This window comes from Herpailurus yagouaroundi, unplaced genomic scaffold, assembly GCF_014898765.1.
Source record: "Herpailurus yagouaroundi ecotype Mexico unplaced genomic scaffold, PumYag 218, whole genome shotgun sequence".
NCBI lineage: Eukaryota > Metazoa > Chordata > Mammalia > Carnivora > Felidae > Herpailurus > Herpailurus yagouaroundi.
In genome coordinates, this window is record NW_024412449.1 from 2,254,127 (window position 1) to 2,272,384 (window position 18,258).

Consider the following 18,258-nt stretch of genomic DNA (forward strand, 5'->3'; position numbering starts at 1 on the left):
CATCAGCCCAGAGCCCAATGCGGGGCTCGAACTCACGGACCGCGAGATCGTGACCTGAGCCGAAGTCGGATGCTTAACCGACTGAGCCACCCAGGCGCCCCATAGGTACCTTTAAATAGCAGATTTTAGTTTTGCCTGTTTCTATGTTTGATATAAATGGAATCTACTACATGTATTCTTTTGTGATTTCCTTATTCAAAATTCTGTTTGTAGGGTTCATCCATGTTGTGTGAGCTGTTCATTTTTTTTTTTTAATGTTTATTTATTTTTGACACAGAGACAGAGCATGAGCAGGGGAGGAGCAGAGAGAGAGGGAGACACAGAATCTGAGGCAGGCTCCAGGCTCTGAGCTGTCAGCACAGAGCCTGATGCGGGGCTCGAACTCACAAACTGTGAGATCATGACCTGAGCCGAAGTCGGACGCTTAACCAACTGAGCCACTCAGGTGCCCCTGAGCTGTTCTTTTTGTAAATGATTTTGAGGTGTAATTTGTTTTATTGAGCTAGAACTATAATTATCCAGCTCTAATTTTATAGTTTTTCAAGAATAAGTGCTTCTCAATTTGTTGTCTACTTACAGTCAATTTTCAGTGCCTTGAAGTGGTCATTTTTGATCCTTTTGTCTGGTTTTATACTTGCCTTTTTGCAGAGAATAATCACTGACCTCTTCATGCTACAGTAACTAGAAGTCTTTCCCCCAATTTCTCTGTTCGTTTATTGTCATTGTTGTGTATTAGTCCATGGTGTGGCTGTTCTCCAATTTATCTAGTCTGTTGGGGTGTGCTGTCCAGTCTAGGCTATGATGGATAGTCTTGGACTAGTTTAGTTCCTGGTGTATGGACATGCATATGTATGAGCGAGTTATTGCATCACAGATGTATTAGTTTCCTATTGCTGCTGTGACAAATTATCATGTAGTTGGTGGCTTAAAACAACCCAAATTTTTTATCTTGTAGTTCTAAAGGTAAAAGTCCAAAATGGGCTTCGCTGGGATGAATTAAGGTATCAGTAGGCTTGCGATCTCTTTTGGAGACTCCGGGGAGCACTAGTTTTCTTGCTTTTTCTAGCTCTGGGGATTAGCTTCTGTAAGCCTGCGTTCTTTGGCTTGTAGCTCCTTCCATCAGCAAAGCCAGCAATGGCTGTTTGAGTCTTTCTTACGCTGCCTCACTCTGACACTGAGCCTTTCTGTTTCCCTTGTGATTATACTGGAACTATCCAGATGCTTTGAGATAACCTCCCTGTCTCAAGATCCTCAACTTAATCACATCTGCAAAATCCCTTTTGCCATGTAAGGTAACCTATCATCAGGCCCGGGGGATTAGGATGTGAACATTTTGGGGGCCATCATTCCGCCCACCATATAAAGCATTACAAATCTCCAACTACATAAGGTAAAGACAGTAAACTATACAACATATAACGTATGTAACATAAAGACAAACTGCTTTAGAAGAATGGTTGTGTTTATAGTCACACCAATAGTTTCCGTTGCTCCACATCCTTGCTAACCCTTAATACCATCAGTTTAAAATTTTTGCCACTGTCTTGTGTGCACACTACCTCCTAAAGGAATGAGTAAGAGAAATTGAACCATTTTCCGTATTTCTAGCCACTAAACAAGTCCTTTCCAAATGAATTGATCACTTGGACCTCAGCTTCTGTCACCTGCCTGGCTTTTTAGTGTTGCCTGAAGTCCGGCCCCAACTTTCGGACTCTTTAAATTTTAGATATTCCATCAGCCTGCTGGCTGACCGATAGGCTTCATTCCTGCCTGGAACTAGATTTCTCCTGAGTCCCCACTTGGCTATCATGCTACAGTCTTAACCATGTTCAGTGACACCTCTCCCTGAATAATAACAGGGTAGGCATGTGCATTGGAAGACAGGTGGTGTAATCCCCCAAATAAAAAGCCATCAGCTTTATGCCAGTGTTTCAAAGGCTTCGCTGGCCGTGAACTTGATGCTAACACTTGGCGTACTAAAAGTTTATGAAGCCTGGGCAGCAAAAGTCATCTGAGATGCAAACCCAGTTCCCAAGAGACTTCAAGGTACAATGGAACTTTGAATGTCAAACAGTATGGCAGAGAATGAGTTTTCCTGACCTTAAAAACATTTGCCACGAAAAACGCCTCCACCACAGCCAGTCTGATTTTGGAAGAACCCTCAAAGAATTACCCACACTGGCACCTTTTGTAAAGTCTGCAGCATTTACCACTGAATCTACTTTCCAGGTAGAAGCACAGAAACCGGAGGGAATGCTGGGGTATATACCTCTCACAAAGTACAATTTCACAAAATGCCATTTCAGTTCTCCTTTACGCACTGGAAATTTTCAGTGTGGGCATGATGCCCAGTGTAACAACAAATAAAGCAGATGTGTTTTTCCACGGCCATGGGTCAGGAAGTTCCATATTAAGCAGTTCAGTCGGTAATTGTATGAGAAATGTCCTCTAAATGCTGAAATAGCCTTGTAGGTTAATTGATATTGGGAAGGCTGTCTGTTCCGAGAGAAATAAATGCCTGAAAATGGACGTATCAGGAGGAGTACTTCCCATCCGTGACCAGGAAGTTTCATATCAAGCGGCTCGAGAACATGGAAAGAGAAACCCTGGCCAGATCTTTCCTCTCCTGCTTTCCCTCCTACTCTGAAGCGGGTGCCCATCATCTGGCCCTAGGGCTCAGAGTCCGTTCCTAATGGCATGAGGATGGCCAGAGTGACCTTGCCAGGAGAGGGCCCCTAGAAGGAGACCAACCTTGCTAGAAGCCCTCCGGCAGTGACCAGGCGCTCAGAACAGGTGGCAATAAATAAGAATAAGGGATTGGCTTTTGTTGGCCGGAGCTGAGTTAATGAGGTCTGTGATAAGGCATGACACCCGGACACAACCCGCATCTTCATAATCTACCTATCTCCTCTGGTTTTCCTGCTTTCTCCTCCAGCTTCAAGAAAGGCATTTGCACAAGATACTGCCCTTAACCCTTTTCTTTCCTCGGCATGCTTTCCTGTTGTTCAGCTTCCACTAAGTGGGAGACTTCCAGTTACATAACCACAGCCCTGATCTTTTCCCCGAACTCTGGTTCTGCTCGGTCAATCCTCAGGATTGAGATCCTTATGGCCCCTGCCAAGCCTGCTTTTCCTCCTGGGGTCCCCAGTGCCCCACGTCTAAGTGTCTGTTCTTCACACTGCCTTCCAAATGATCTCTCTGGAAAAGATCTTCAATCACATCACTTGCCTGCCTAAGAAACTTCCATGTCTCCCACTACCTTCAGAATAAAGTCCAAACTCCCTGCCTTATTAGCATCAGGGCCCTCCAGGACCTAGCACCAGTTCACTTCATCCTCACCAACCATTTTCCAATTCATACCCTTCATATTCCAGATGAACAGGCGACCGCTTCACGTTGATGGTCAGGTGCCAGGTGCTGTGCGTCAGACGTCATCCCATTTAATCTTGTCATGAGCGTGTCTCTAGGAGCTCCATTTTTATAGACATGACAAGTAGGCTCAGAGATGATTGATCGGTAAGTTGCCCAAGGCCACACGGCTAGCTGGTGGGGTGGGGACTGGATCCGGGGCTGTCACCAGCTTAGCCCCATGCTCTGCTGTCTCACAAACGGGGCTCCTCCCCATCCCCCAGGCAGGACTTTTGCTCCCACTGTCATCCTATCTGGGATGCCGCCTCCTCTATCCTATCTGATCTTTACGGTTTAGCCCAACTGCCATCATCTCCATTAACCCGTCATCTGCCCAGTCTGAAGCGATGTCACCTCCTCAATTCTCTCGCTCTCTTAGCTGTCCCTCTTTCATGGTAGTGGCCACAACTGTCATTCCGTCGTGCTTACCGGGTGCATCTTTGGTGACCCCCGAGTGGCTGCGAGTGCCTTGAGGTCAGGGACAGCCCACCCCTGTTGGCACGTCACCATCTGTGGGGTCTTGGGCCCACTGGACAGTCAGTGAATGACCCTCCCCGCCCCCCCAAAGTGGAGGTGTGGATGGAGGAGCAGGTGCAAGTTAACAACGGGGAGCTTACGCAGCCAGCCCCTACTGATCCACTTTCCTTTAAACGACTAGGCGGGGGCAAGCAAAAGGCCCGCGAATGGAAAACAGAAAATTATCTGCAACACAGTGTTGACTCACCAGCGCTGATAAAATGGAATATTTCAGTCAGGAAGTCAATAAACGTCCGTACCAAGGAGGCTCCCAGGAGAAGCGTGCCTCCCATATGCACAGAGGCACACGGCTCCAAGCGTGAGCCCGGGAAGGCTGCACGAACAGCCCGCTCCTTCTGTGTTTTTATCCAGTCTTACATTTTCGACCCAAGCCCAACACATCAGGCCTCGTCTTGGGGCAGAGTTGGAGTGAGCGAAGAACAGAAAAGGGAATGACGCTCAGGGCAGAGCTGCCGGTGACGACTCCCGCTTCCTCCCCTTGCCTGGCTGGGGCGCAGCTGTTTGACAGGTCAGCGGCCTGTCCAGGGACGGAAGAACCTGGAAACTGGGCACAGGGCAGGTCCTGCGGCACCCCCCGCTCAGGCCTTACTCTGCAATCCCATGTGTGGGACCTTTACTTGCAGTCACAAAGGATCTCTAGGACAGAGCAGCTGCACCCCATCCCACCTCCCCCTGCAAATGGCAAAGACGACTTCAGAGAAGAGACATTCCCCTGATACCAGTCAAACACGAGGCCTGCCCTGTGCCCTGAACACTCACGTGCAGGGTCTTATCACAAACCCAAGGAAGAGCAAAGTACCTTCTGGCCGTGGTTTTGGCTTTTCCAATCCCCCGTCTTGCATGAGCTCGAAGGCAAAGGAGACATTCAAGACCTGGAAAGAGAAACATGGTGGCTGTGTCATTGTGCACTGATTCCTGGATCATTGGGACTCCCAGGATCTGACCCTGGAAAGCAAAGGATCCAGCACTATAGCCAGGGGGGCAGGGGCTGAGTAAAATTGAGGCCCTGATTTGAAGGAGAAATGAAGCTACCAAGATGGGCAGGCCATGTGGAGTGTGAGCTGGCCGGTCCCAGCTGGCTGTTGGTGAAACGTTCCTGGAGAAGTTCAAGATCTTCTTCCTGTCCTGCTGTGTTCCCAGGTCAACTGCCAGGACTTTAAGCTTAGGGACTCAGGGTGCACAGTTGAAAGGATCAGATGGAAAACATGTTCAAGAGGCAGAGAAGGGTTTCTGCTTTGGACCAAACGTCCCTTGTCTAGCGGGCACGCCGTGGTACTCATGAGAGGCATCAGAACCCGGCTGAGTGTGAGCGTTAGGTCTGGCCGGCTCTGCCGCCACCCTCCCTGTCATGTCTGGGGGGAGAGGAGGCTTGGCTGTGCCCATGGCGGGAGCGTATGGCTAGGGGATCAGGCCGCAAAGGGAAGGAGAGCTGTTCAGAAGGCTCAGCGGTCCGCAGGTAGCTCCTTCCCAGCTCAGCTGTTCATCAGAAGGGGCCTCACATCCGACCATGGGAGACTCTGGGCAGATGGGAAGCCGCTGCCTTTTCCCCCGCAAGGGCGGATGGATGGGGGGATGAGGGCTGGGGCCCTCCCTTGACGTTCCCTCCACTTACCTTCTGTTCAAAGCTGTCCGGGGTCAGGAAGAAGCTGTGCAGGGGCACGAAGTAGCCCTCCAGGAGCCCCATGAGCAGCACCAGGTACACCCCATCTGCAAACTGAAGGGAGAGGGCCAGGTGAAGGCACTGGACCCCTGAGCCCCCCCCCCCCCCCCCCAGCCCCGCCCTATCCAGGGGGCTCGTCAGCTGTCATGGCAGCGCCCTGAAGGCTCCATCCCCAGGCAGGCTGCTGGCAGAGGGTCAATGGCAGCGGCCTGAGGCAGGAAGGCCTGTGTGCAGCAGGCCCGGCCCATGTCTGGCCGGTCCAGTCCGGGAGCCACGGCCCACGGTCCGGCTCTCGGCCGATCCAGCATGTATTGAACACTGAGCGTGTGCCCAGCCCTGATCTGGCCCGGGGACCACAGAGAGAGGTCAGTGTGGCCCTGCCCGTGAGGGGCTCACAGTCTAGTGTGGAGGAAGGCAGTAGCTGCTCTGATGGAGGCAGGCACACTGGCCCGTGTGAGATTGACTGAGGTCGGCCACTCCCCCTGAAGACCATGGGGAAGGCTTCTGGAGGTGGCACAGCCTGAAAAGAGACCTGAGGGATGAGTAGGAGCTAGCTGGGGCGGGGGCGGGGGGGGGGGGGGGGGGGGGGCACAAGGGGGAGGGAAATGGGGTTGAAAGCCCACAGCAGGGTGACTTCGGCTCTGTGAACAGAGAAAGAACTCTAGTGTTCCGCAGGCCTGGGCTTTCTCCTTTGTCACCTCTCGTTGTATTATTGTTTGAGAGGCAGCAGGGCGTAGCTGTTACGTATATGGCTCTGGCCCTAGGCCTCCAGCTGTCCTGCTTATTAGCTGTGTGACTTGAGAAAGTTAGGTCACTTGTCTGTGCCTCATTTTTCTCATCTGTGACGTGGGGAGAATGAGAGTACAGTACCTGCTCTAGAGGTTCATCATGAGGATAAAGCAGTTAATATGTGCAAGGTGCCCAGAACACGGTGTGGCATGTAGGCGACACTAAATATTAACTATCACTATTACTATCTGGGACGACAGCAAAGCAGTCAGGATACAACTTCCTGGCTCCTGTTGACGAAGCACAGCTGTGTGCTGAGGGCCACAGCGAGAGACATAGAGCCTGGTCCCTTCCATCAAGGACAGTTGGGAACCTGGTCTGAGGGACAGTAGGCTCCTGAGCGAAGTGGGAGGTGCGGGTCTTCTGCTGCAGGAGGGCAAGGAGAATGTGCAGTGGGCAGTCAGCGCAGGTTTCGCGGAGGCGGTGAGGGGCCTGTGAGATGAGGGGCATTTGGGAGGAGTAGGCGTGCCAGGGGCCAAGGATGGTCTGAGCAAAGATCTAGACGTCAGGGGCACCTGGGTGGCTCAGTTGGTTAAGCAACTGACTTCGGCTCAGGTCATGATGTCCTGGCTTGTGGATTCAGGCCCTGCATCGGGCTCTCTGCTGTCAGCACAGACCCTGCTTCCAATCCTCTGTCTAGCCTCCCCCCTCTGCCCCTCCCCTGCTTGCTCTCTCTCAAAAATAAATAAAAACATTAAAAAATTAAATACAAAAAAGATCTAGAGGTCAGATGGATACCTAAAATTAGAGAACCCTTCAAAGGAGGTGGGGCCCCCAAGTCTTTGTGGGCATAAACCCCAGTTGTTAAAGAGGTTTTAAGAGCTCAAAGTTCTTGGAATCCTCTCAGGGAACTTAAAACAAAACTAGACAGAATTGCCCGGAATGTGAGCTGGACCGTGTCTGCTGGGTGACCAGCTGGTGGGCTTGGGGCTCGGGCTTCATGATGGGTGTCCCGCCCGGCCTTGAACTTGACCTTAGGAACAAGATTCTTCCCTGCTTCCAGCCAGCTGGCCTTCAATTCCAGCGGGGAGGGCCTAACCCTGACTCATCCTCAGGCCATGCCAGGGTGAATGGGAGAACAGACCCCAGCATCTGTGTCAGAATCAAGGCCCTCCCGTGGACCTAGCTGGGCCTCTTTTTGGCAGTGGCTGGAACTGACTGAGAGTAAAAAGAATCCAATATGTCTACCCAGGGGAGGACCCTGGGTTAGGGTCAGGTCTGCTCACAACTCTGAGTGCCGCTGACTTAGACTGTCCCCACCCCTGACTGCTGGTTCTGACGACTTGGTGGTTGAACCTGCAGACAGGCACCAAATGTGCCTGGCAGAGGCTGCCTCTCAACCCTCCTTGCCCGTGAAAACTGAAGTGGGAATTCCAGAACTCATTCTAGCTCTTCCGAGGACACATCGCTTTTCTAGAGGGTTCCCTGTCTTCCCAAAGAGTATAGAGTACGGACAAGACACACTCAGGTAAAGCTCAGTGGCAGACCCGGAAATCATCTTTGAATGTAACAGGAGGTGCCCACATATCCTCAAAAGAAAACCACACTTTAGAAGTTCATCACAGATGAAAGGGGGTTGGGAAACAGGGTACATTGCACGGTCTTTAAAAAAAATTTCTTAATGTTTATTTTTGAAGGAGAGAGAGAGAGACAGGACATGAATGGGGGAGGGGCAGAGAGAAAGGGAGACACAGAATCCGAAGCGGGCTCCAGGCTCTGAGCTGTCAGCACAGAGCCCGACGTGGGGCTCGAACTCATGAACTGTGAGATGGTGACCTGAGGTGAAGTCAGATGCTTAACTGACTGAGCCACCCAGGTGCCCCGAATTGCACAGTCTTTAAGTACCTCCTGATAAAGATTAATTATAAAGGCAGGGAAAGCTTTACAGTAGAGAAACCTGGTGGACACTAACCAAGTGAGCAAAGTTACTGTCATCAGGAACGGGACTAAGGGACAAAGTGCCTGAGAAGAGCACAGTGTTACGGGGGTGGAATTGTCACTGAAAATGCATAGCTTGAATCTAATCATGAGGGGGAAAAAATTGAGGTCCTATGAATCTAATGGCCTGCACTCTTCAAAAATGTCAATGTCCTACAAAAAAGGGCTGAGGATTTGTTCTATATTAAAAAGAGACTAGGGGTGCCCGGGTGGCTCAGTTGTTAAGCGTCTGATTTTGACTCAGGTCATGATCTTGTGGTTTGTGAGTTCCAGTCCCGAATTAGGCTCTGTACTGACAGCTCAGAGCCTGGAGCCTGCTTTTGGATTCTGTGTCTCCCTCTTTGGCCCTCCCTTGCTCATGTTCTGTCTGTCTCTCTCTCTCTCAAAAATAAATAAACATTAAAAAAAAATGTAAAAAAAGAGACTATTGAGACATGGCCATTAAAAGCAGCCTGAGAATACTAAGACAACTGTTTCTTTGATCCCTATGACACTGTCCTAAGTAGTCAAATATCAATGACTTCATGTGGTTCAACCTAAATAGACTAATGTATTGATGTGAAAATTGCTTGAATCTGATAATTGTAATGTGATTATTTAGGAGAGTACTTGTTCTTAGAGATGTACGCTGAAGTATTTAGGAGAGAGAGAAACAAATGAATGTGGTCAACTGCCAAAAACTGGTGTAGGTAGGTGAAACGTGTACGAATATTCATGATGATATTCTTGCAACTTTTCAAACTAAAACACTGGAAAAAATCAGCATTCAATGCAGTTCACCCCTGTGAGCAGGACAGAATCTCACTCCCTCCTGGGAAAGCTTCAGGATCAGCATGGAAAGCCACCCTGGCAATGCAGGCATGGGGCACTTGGAAGAGTGGCTGTTGAACAGGGCCTTGCCCCCCACCCTGCGTTCAGGGCTGTCACCCACCTGGGTTTCCAGTTCTGTGACCTCCAGGTTCAGTTTATTCAGGTGCTTGTTCACAAAAGTGATGAGTGTCTAAAAGAGAAGCACAAGCCAGGCATTGAGATGGAGACTCTCACCAGTGCCAGACCTGGTGGCCACCTGTGTGACCCTATTGTGAGGACGAGGACCAGTGTAATAACCTAGGACAAGGCCCAGCCAAGGGTGCTGCTCCAGGGATCACTGCTCAGCTGGGTGAGAATAAGCAGCCTATGAGGCTTTTCTGCAAAGCTCCTTGAGTTCGCAGCAAAGGACGGCCCCCAGGATTTGTGGTCTCCTGCACTGTGGGATTCAAATAGCCAGTCTCAGGAATGTGAAAGGGGCAGGGGGTCCCAAGAGGGCAGAATGATAGGTGCAATGTTCCAGCTCAGAGTTGGGGGGGGATGCCAGAGAAGAAGTGACCTCACCGGGTCCCTCCTTCAGACCGTCCTAGGGGCAGGTGCCCTGTGCCTGGGGAGGAGGGAGGGCTGAGTGAGGAGGCCCGGTTGGTTGGGGGTTCAGTGTGGATGGGAAGACAGGGTGCTTGTAGCTTCAGAACCCCCAGGAGACACTGTCATCCTGATGGGAGAAGGGAGTGGGTAAGGTATCCAGTGGGAACAGGATGGGTAAAGTGTACATCAGGTGGGAAAAGCCCCGAGTTTGCCGAGAGCTGGCGAGGACACCAGTTTGAAGAAGCTTGCAAGCTGCATGCGTGTGTTCTACTGTTTGGTGCAGCTCGCCCCCCTCCCTCCCAGGCACCTCTTGCTCACCTTTTTCACTACATTGAGCTTGTCTGGTGCATGGTCAAACAAGGTGTCAAAGGCATCACGTTCTGGAAACACAGGAAAATGTCAAATGCAGCAAAGCCCTGCTTCCTGGTGGGGAAGCCCACCCCAGGGCTCGGCCAAGATGGCCACCAGGTCAGATATAGGCAGGAATTCTTTGGTGCATGAAACCATGCTGGGAACTCTGGAAACTAGGTTTGGGTAGGTTTTGGGGATTGATTCTTAGCGTAGGGGCTTTCTCTGTTTCTCTGTGTCTATTCTCTAGGTCACGCCTCTTTTAGGTTGGGAGTGGGGGGCTCTGTTAGGCTGTGGAATCCCAGATTGACTTGGGATTTGTCTTCACTATTTATATCCATTACATCATGACTTAGTTATGGGCCTAAAGGGTTTCTGAAGCTTTTTGGAGGTAGAATGTTATCCAAATCTCAAATCACCTCACCCGCTAATTTTCAAATCCAGGAAACCCATGACAAATATCCGTGCACGGATAACCGGATTGGGAGACTGGGAGCCCAGGGATAGAATGTGTGGTCTTCCTTTTGAGTGATCTAGTCACTTCGACCCTTGTGCCTCAGTTTCCTCTTCTATAAAATGCCGTCTGAAAAACCTTTCCCAGGTGTGTGGTGAGGACGAAAGAGAAGAAGGCATGTGCATGTGTTCTGTAAACTCTGAAGTGTGTGCTGATCTGAGTTTGTTAGCAGGACTGGGATATTTCTCACATTATCCATAGTATATACAGGATCATTGAAAATGGCAAAGCCATGCCCCTTGCCGGGGTTTTTCTTGCTATAGCCCCCAGATTCTCTAAACTGAGACATAAAATAGAGGATAGGATCTGAGGCAGGGGATGAGAAGAATGTCCAGGAGGGACCCAGGGCTGGGAAGTTTGGTGGTCCCGGGGTCTGCCTTTTCCTGCTCTTGCGCTGATGAATAAATCTGGGACCACCAGAAGGGTGACTGAGGTCTCTAATGTTCAGACGGTATAAACAAACCCAAAGTTCTGGGAAACTGGAGCGGGATGACGTGTGATGAGGAAAGAGGGAGAAGATTGCTTCTAGAAGGGCTGGACTGAGCGGGGACAGTGGACTTTCCCAAGCGTGTAAGTATACCTCTTTACTTCCACAACAAACTTGGAGCATGACCGCCCTGCAAATGCCCAGGACCCATCCAGGGCCTGGCAACGTCAGTGCTCTGGCTACTTACAAGAGGACTGGGCAGCCGTGGTTAGATTTCCCCTTCCCACCAGTAAGCCGACCCTCCCTACCAAGTGGCCCTGTCACCGGGCTGGTGCAGACACACACGCAGGAAGTAAGCTGAGTGCCTGTTCTTCCCAGCTGCTGCAGAATTAACTAGAAACCCCGTGGCAGCCACCAGCACCAGAGGATAATCTTATGCAACTCACCGTGCCTTCCGGAAAGAGCCCTGCAGGAAAAGGAGAAAGGAAACAGCATGATTCTTCTTCTTTGCCCTTCACTGAAGAGCCCACAAAGCTTCCTTCCTTGGCACTTTCTTCTGCACTAAGTCTCCAATTATTGGTAGTCTTTACCCTACCGCCACCTGTTTTTCCCTCTGCCATACAGATAGACTGGCGTTTGCACAAAGCCTGGTGTAAATGATACTTAAAGGACTATTTCTTGCCTTAAGTAAAATCACACTGTTGCTTATAGTTGAGAAGGAATATCGGACTCGGGGCTTCAACACTCCCAACCACTGCACTGCATCAGCTTGGGGATGTCAGCTTTGTCTTTCTCTAGTTCATCCTGTGATTCCCACCAAATCGCACCTGCCATTGACTCAGAATCAGTTTCTCAAATAGGGCAGGAAATAGAACCATACTCTTACCAACGAAGCCTCAAAGTACTAACGGCACAAGCATTAAAACAGACTACTTAGGTCTGAATCCCAGAGACGCTGTGTGACCTTGGGCAAGCTACGGAGCCTCTCTGGGCTCCCGGTCTCTTCTCTCTAAAAGGAGGATGATAATGGTAAATACTCCAGTAGGATGTTCGGAGCATTCAATGACTTAATATGGAGCAAGACTTTAGCATAATTCCTAGTATATAGTAAGTGCTCAGTTCGTTTTTTTCGGAAGACGTTTTTGGTTCCTATTGTATCGGTTTATTCCAGCTGTGCATCTATCACCTACTAGATGATGACCTGTGGGTAATGTACTGGAAGGGATAATGAACTTGGGAGTTAGGTGTTGGATAGACCAAGGACAGTTGCTTCTTCACCTTTGGGATATGTGGTTTTAGGAGGGGTGAGCGTTGCTTTGTGTATTTTGAATATCAATAGATACGAAAGTGCTTCATAAAGTGTTCTGTGTTGCTGTTATTAGGAGTTCACATCCACCCTCATGTCTGTGTGGCAAGATGGCAGAGGGTGACCACAGGAGGCCTGGCGTGCAGCCGACAGAGCCCTGCAAACCCAAACATCACGTCCCCTGACTCCTCTCAGGTATGTCTTTCTCTTTTCCAGAAGGTGAAACAGCGGGCGTGGACAAGCCCAGCAGAGGGTGGGGGGTGAGGGGCAGGGAGGCGTCCCTCCTGCCCCTCACAGAGGCAAGGCCGGGAATCAGCGTGCTTTGTGTGTCAGCAGCCCTACTGGCCGCCAAGACTGGCCCTGGAGTGATACGGAGGCTGTCCGATAGGCTCTCCACAGGCCATAAACTGGGCCCCTTGGGAAGCACCACTCCACGTCTCTGCCCTACCCTGGGCTCTTTTTAAGGCACAAACACACTGTGGTCCAGGCAGATGGCACCCTGGACTTCCCTCAGCCACCACCGGGGAGGCAAGTTGCCTAGAGACTGGGCAATGCTTGGAGGGTGCGGGTCAGCCGTGGTGGGGGAGAGCCACGACAGGCAGCGCTGATGGTCACGGGGGCCCAGCCCTTGCCACAGTGAATCGTCACAACCTCTCTGGTTAGGAAAACACTCCCGACTTCAGAGATACAGAAACCAAGGTCTGAGCGGGCGGGAGAGTCTGGATTTGAACTCAAGTCAGGCCGGCTTAAAGGTCCCTCCCTGCCCTTTCCACCTCGTTCCTGTTCAAGAGAACATAGAGGAAAGCTGGGGTCTCATGAAAACACACTTTGCCCGTGGCCCGGGCTCAGGCCTGCCCAGTGATCTCAAGGCCCCCGCCTTTTTTCTACCTAAGAACAAACTTCTCTGTCCCATGGCAAACCTCCTGCATTCTGATATGCCAACTACTTAACGGGGAAACGAAAAAACACCGAGCACCAACCCACCACTCTAAGGGAGAAAAGGGTTTTCTGGGTCATGGCACGTGACCAAATAAATCAGATTCAGAAAAGGAAGAAAACGTCCTTTTGGAGGCTCGCAATTTAAATTCAACCCCATGTTTATGGCATGACGATTTCATGCTGGTTGGCTTTTTGGGGCATACTTTTTCCTGGAGTGCCACAAAATTAGAATTTTTCAATCACTGCTAATTCCCTCTCCCCACTTCCCCACCCAAGTTTGTACCTTAAGCATTGAGAGGCATGTTTTGAATGCATGGAAAAGGCTAAACTATAATCATTGGCTGAAGTCTAATCCCGCTTGCAATCCCAATAAATGAAAACTAAATATCAGCAAATGGATGAATTTCGGAGAAACATCTGTGTTCCATTACAGAATGGCTGGCAACAATGGTGTTGACATACTCTGTGTTACCAGTTATTTCCTCTTGGATTTGCCGAGACTGGAGGATTCCTTCTCGTTTCTGAAACAGGGGTGGGGAGAAGGGTTGGGAGGCAGAGAGAAAAATATGCTTTAGAAAAAAACAAAAAAAAAAAAAAAAAAAAAACACAAAACACCCACCCAAAACTGATTAGCGTTCCTGATATTGAGAAAGTTACTGCTGTTCAAGAAATGAAACCGGAGAGGAGATACTACCAGAGGCAAAAGGAGGCCCCAGATTTCTGGGACTGGACCATACCATTCATACTTAAGAGCAATTAGTGTTTATTCCAAACAAGTTGGCTGTTTCTTGGATGGTGAATCTTTTCTTTCTTTATTGGAAGACATTTTGCTGGAAGCAATCTGTTTGCCTCCCGGAGTAATCCACAGTAAACCAAATGGAAATGAAGGCCTAGGGCGTGTCTGCCCTCCAGCTGGGGCCACGGAGGGAAGCAGAGAAACACATTTAACAGTGGGGCTGGCTGGGGTGGAGGACGGAGGCCAACTTGGAAAATTTACATAGGGGGAGAGTTTTTGTTTTTCTTTTTAATGGATAAATAGGGAAGCTTTTCACTAAGCAGTACAGTCCTCAGGTGACTAGCTTATTCTCTGAGAAAAGGATAAGCACTTTGGAGGCTCCCACACCTACCCATCTGCCCATCCGCCCACTCATCCATCTGTCCATCTGTCCATCCATCATCTGTCTGCCTCCTCCCATCAATCTTGCCTCTTTCTTCTTTATTTCATGAATTGGTGTTTTCTCTGTACAAGAACCTCTGTTGGATAAGAGCGAATACTATGGATTCCATACTATAGATACTATGGATACTATACTATAGTTTCTGACCTTGAGGAACTTAGAGAACAATGGGGTAGATGAAACAGGTATGTGAGAAAGATTTCCCAGAAACAGTACCGGTGTTTGTGCCTGATGGGGTGGCTCAACGGCTCAATGATTACAGTAGGACCCCCCATTCACTCTCAGAAGTGTCGTGTGTAACCAATTATGCGGTGGTCCCATGCGGACAGAAGTGCTGACGAGAGCAGGCACGTTCAGCTGGGATGGTCGGGGAACCCTTCCAAGGGGTGGGGGTCCTCAAGCTGGAACTTGACAGGATGCAGAGGAGAGGGCATTCCAGCAGAAGGGATGGCCCCAGCAAAAAGGCAGAGGCAGGAGAGCACCACTGGAACGGAGCCACTAATGGTGGCTGCCATTAGTGGGACGATGGCTGCCATTAGTTGATGGGGAGTCAACTGAGTGCCAGTTTGAAATTTAAACCCCATTGGGTGGGCATGAGAGCCAGTGAGAGAGTGTCAGGGCTCAGGAAGACCTTTTTTTTTTTTTAATAATGTTTATTTTTGAGACAGAGTCAGAGCACAAGCAGGGGAGGGACAGAGAGAGAGAGGGAGACACAGAATCCAAAGCAGGCTCTAGGCTCTGAGCTGTCAGCACACAGCCCGACACAGGGCTTGAACCCACAAACTGTGAGATCATGATCTGAGCTGAAGTCGGATGCTTAACCAACTGAGCCACCCAGGCACCCTCAGGAAGACCTTCTGATAGGTGTGGAGAGGGAGATTCATTAGACCAGGTCTCTGTAGTCAGTTCCCAGACACAATGAGGACGGCAGTCTGGGGATGGCAAGCACCTGTCACATCAAGTTCATCTTTTTTTTTTTTTTAATTTTTTTTAACGTTTTATTTATTTTTGAGACAGAGAGAGACAGAGCATGAACGGGGGAGGGGCAGAGAGAGAGGGAGACACAGAATCGGAAGCAGGCTCCAGGCTCTGATCCATCAGCCCAGAGCCCGACACGGGGCTCAAACTCATGGACCGCGAGATAGTGACCTGAGCTGAAGTCGGACACTTAACCGACTGACTACCCAGGCGCCCCAATTTCATCTTTTACAAAGGCAGAGAAGAGTGTCAAAAAGGAGCCTACCACTGTTAGTGTTTCGGCTGAAACCTGCCTTCTTGCCCTCCTGCCCAAACTTCTAGAACCTTCTCTTCTATTCCTAAGAGCCACAGAAACTAGTGTCCTTGCAAAATACTTTTATCGAAGGAAAGGTAGAGCTGGATAAAGGTCAACAGTGTATCTGCACTAGATTTGGAAGAATGGGTTATCAAAGTGAAAAAGGTAAAAAGGAAAAATAAAGATATAATTTAAAAGGGATCCAGGGACGCCTGGGTGGCTTAGCTGGTTAAGTGTCTGACTTCAGCTCAGGTCGTGGTCTCATAGTCTATGAGTTCAAGCCCTGTGTTGGGCTCTGTGCTGACAGCTTGGAGCCTGGAGCCTGCTTTGGATTCTGTGTCTCCCTCTCTCTGCCCCTCCTCTGCTCATGCTCTCTCTCTGTCTCAAAAACAAATAAACAATAAAAAAAATTTTTAAAGGGATCCGGTAAGGATATATAAAGGGCCTTTCCCATTTCAGCTTCAACAAATGTGTAATTTTTACAAGGGGCTAATAGAATTTGTGTCCTGATCTTGTAAGGCTCTTCACAGACATAGAAACTCATCTTCAACTTCATGCAGAATTCAGTGCTTTTGTACAGACTAGAAAGGAAATCTGGGTGAAATAATCCCTCACACAGCACCTAGATTCACCTCGATCTGTTATTTGTTGCCTCGAGGACTCTTTCTGTGGTTGGGTCGGTGACTGCTGGCTAATTCTGAGTCCTGCTTCTGTGCCTGTTTAACTTAACAAAGCAAAACACCCCATAGAACCTGACATGCAGGTTTTTATGTACCTTGTCCTGTGTTCCACCCGCCTGCTCACAGAACTGTCCACAGAGACGTTAAACTGACAACAGCCTTCTGATGGGCCTATAACTGAGTTTAAAATAAGGCTTGAGACATGGGCTTGCAGTAACCCCTGTTCCAAAACAGGGGTCCCCCCAACCCAATCTTGAATCAGCGTTTTAAAAAATATACTGAAATTAATTTATACATGAGTGGTGAAAATAATATAATAGAGATGGCTTGGATTCACCAGTAAGATGCTTGTACCAACCAGGTTGCTCTGGGAGGGCGACATATCCATGGCAGACATAAAACGCTTGCCGCAGCTGACTGCTGTATCCATGAGGCCAATTAGTCCTTTTAGCTGCACTTAGTGTCTAAACCACACACATGCTCACCGCCTGTGGCCCTGTGATCGCCCTCTCCTTGGTGTAGTCTTGTCTCCTGGCAGGCAGGGCCAACGTGACTATTTCTATTACATCTCCTTGACCTTTAGCAAGGGAGATACCCAGAAGGCATGGAAGAAATACTTTATCACCAGGGCACGGCCGAGCAGCCGACTGAAGAACACCTTCACATCTCCCTCCCCTCCACCGACCTCCGATCCCTGAAAGCTCAGCTTCTGTCCTAGAAACTTGGCCTGGTGGGGTCAGGCCAAGCCTACCAGCCCTCAAGGCTCTTTCTCACCAAGGGGCGTTAGAACCGCCATATTGTTCTCTATTCCAGAACGCTGGATAACCAGTGAGCTGCTTAGAAGGGGCGTTCTCCCTTGCAGCATGTTTATTTGAAAAGAACAGAAACAAGCAAACAGAATGCTGACCTTTCCTAAATGGGCATAAAGTTGGAAAATAAAATTGAATTTGAGTATGTAATAGGGTTAGGAGCAGAGTGAGATAGTCACAGGGAGAGAGCACACTCTCGCCGTGGAAATTACACAGCCATACGAGAATGGAAATTCCATCCGACAATCTGGAAAGGGTGACTTGAGATCCCAGCCATGCTTCTCTGGGCAGGTGAAAAGCAGCCATGCCCTCCGTATAGGCATGGCCAGTTAGGGGTGCTCTCTCTCTCTCTCACACACACACACACCCCTTCACATACACAGGTTATCTGTCTCTTCCCAATATCTGTCCCCCATTTGTTTAACCAAAAAGTGATTCTCCCTGGCTTGCAGGGCACACCCATACATACACAGGGATACACCTTTTTTCCTGACCCCACCGCACACACCTCACATTCATACGTCACACCCTCAAATACATAGCACACAGACACCCTCTTTACGAAAACCTGCAAACCCCACGGACAAGCCCCACACAAGGCTAGCCCATACTCAAGTACACACTCTTCCACCCACTGCACACGTGACTGACTGCTGCCCACGTGCATCACAGGGCACACGCATGCGCCTCCCAACACACAGCACATCAAGGACACTCAGCAACCATTCCACCTGTATCCGGCTACCCGGCATGCCATAGCTCCCGTATGAACTCAGCCTCCGTGCCTCTTTAAGGGCGCAGATGTTTGTAGTGCTGTCTTACCTGGACCACAACCACTTGGATGGAGACATGATCTGGGAGTCGGATCGGTGCCCGGAAATACTGGGACAGAGCAACCAGCAGATGCAAAATGGCTACCAGGCTCTTGGCGTGAACAGCTGAAATAAAAGATGAATCAAAAATTAGAGAATCGTCTTCCAGGTTCCAGGCAAATAGAAGCAGATATTCAAAATGCAGCAGTACCACACCCAATGCACCTTTTATCGCCCCACTAAGG

The 18,258-nt window shown here is 49.6% G+C and overlaps 1 protein-coding gene and 1 long non-coding RNA gene across 8 annotated transcripts in view; one reads left to right on the forward strand and one right to left on the reverse strand.

Annotated features, from left to right (window-relative positions):
* Positions 1–18,258, reverse strand: part of PARVA (parvin alpha) — a 193,785-nt gene that overhangs the window by 26,579 nt on the left and 148,948 nt on the right. For all 6 annotated transcript variants that reach the window (XR_005785079.1, XR_005785078.1, XR_005785077.1 and 3 more), the window contains exons 6-12: positions 18,024–18,139; positions 13,724–13,782; positions 11,463–11,482; positions 10,046–10,107; positions 9,264–9,332; positions 5,558–5,659; positions 4,745–4,817 (exon numbers count right to left, since the gene is read on the reverse strand). Coding sequence is in view for 3 of the 6 variants with exons in the window: in XM_040456841.1 (XP_040312775.1) it covers positions 4,745–4,817; positions 5,558–5,659; positions 9,264–9,332; positions 10,046–10,107; positions 11,463–11,482; positions 13,724–13,782; positions 18,024–18,139 (501 nt within the window). In the remaining 3 variants the exon portion in view is untranslated. The remainder of the gene's footprint in view (positions 1–4,744; positions 4,818–5,557; positions 5,660–9,263; positions 9,333–10,045; positions 10,108–11,462; positions 11,483–13,723; positions 13,783–18,023; positions 18,140–18,258) is intronic.
* LOC121018203 (uncharacterized) overlaps positions 1–18,258 on the forward strand; it is a 75,142-nt gene that overhangs the window by 13,635 nt on the left and 43,249 nt on the right. For both annotated transcript variants that reach the window (XR_005785080.1, XR_005785081.1), the window contains exon 2: positions 12,399–12,517. This is a non-coding gene — a long non-coding RNA (uncharacterized LOC121018203). The remainder of the gene's footprint in view (positions 1–12,398; positions 12,518–18,258) is intronic.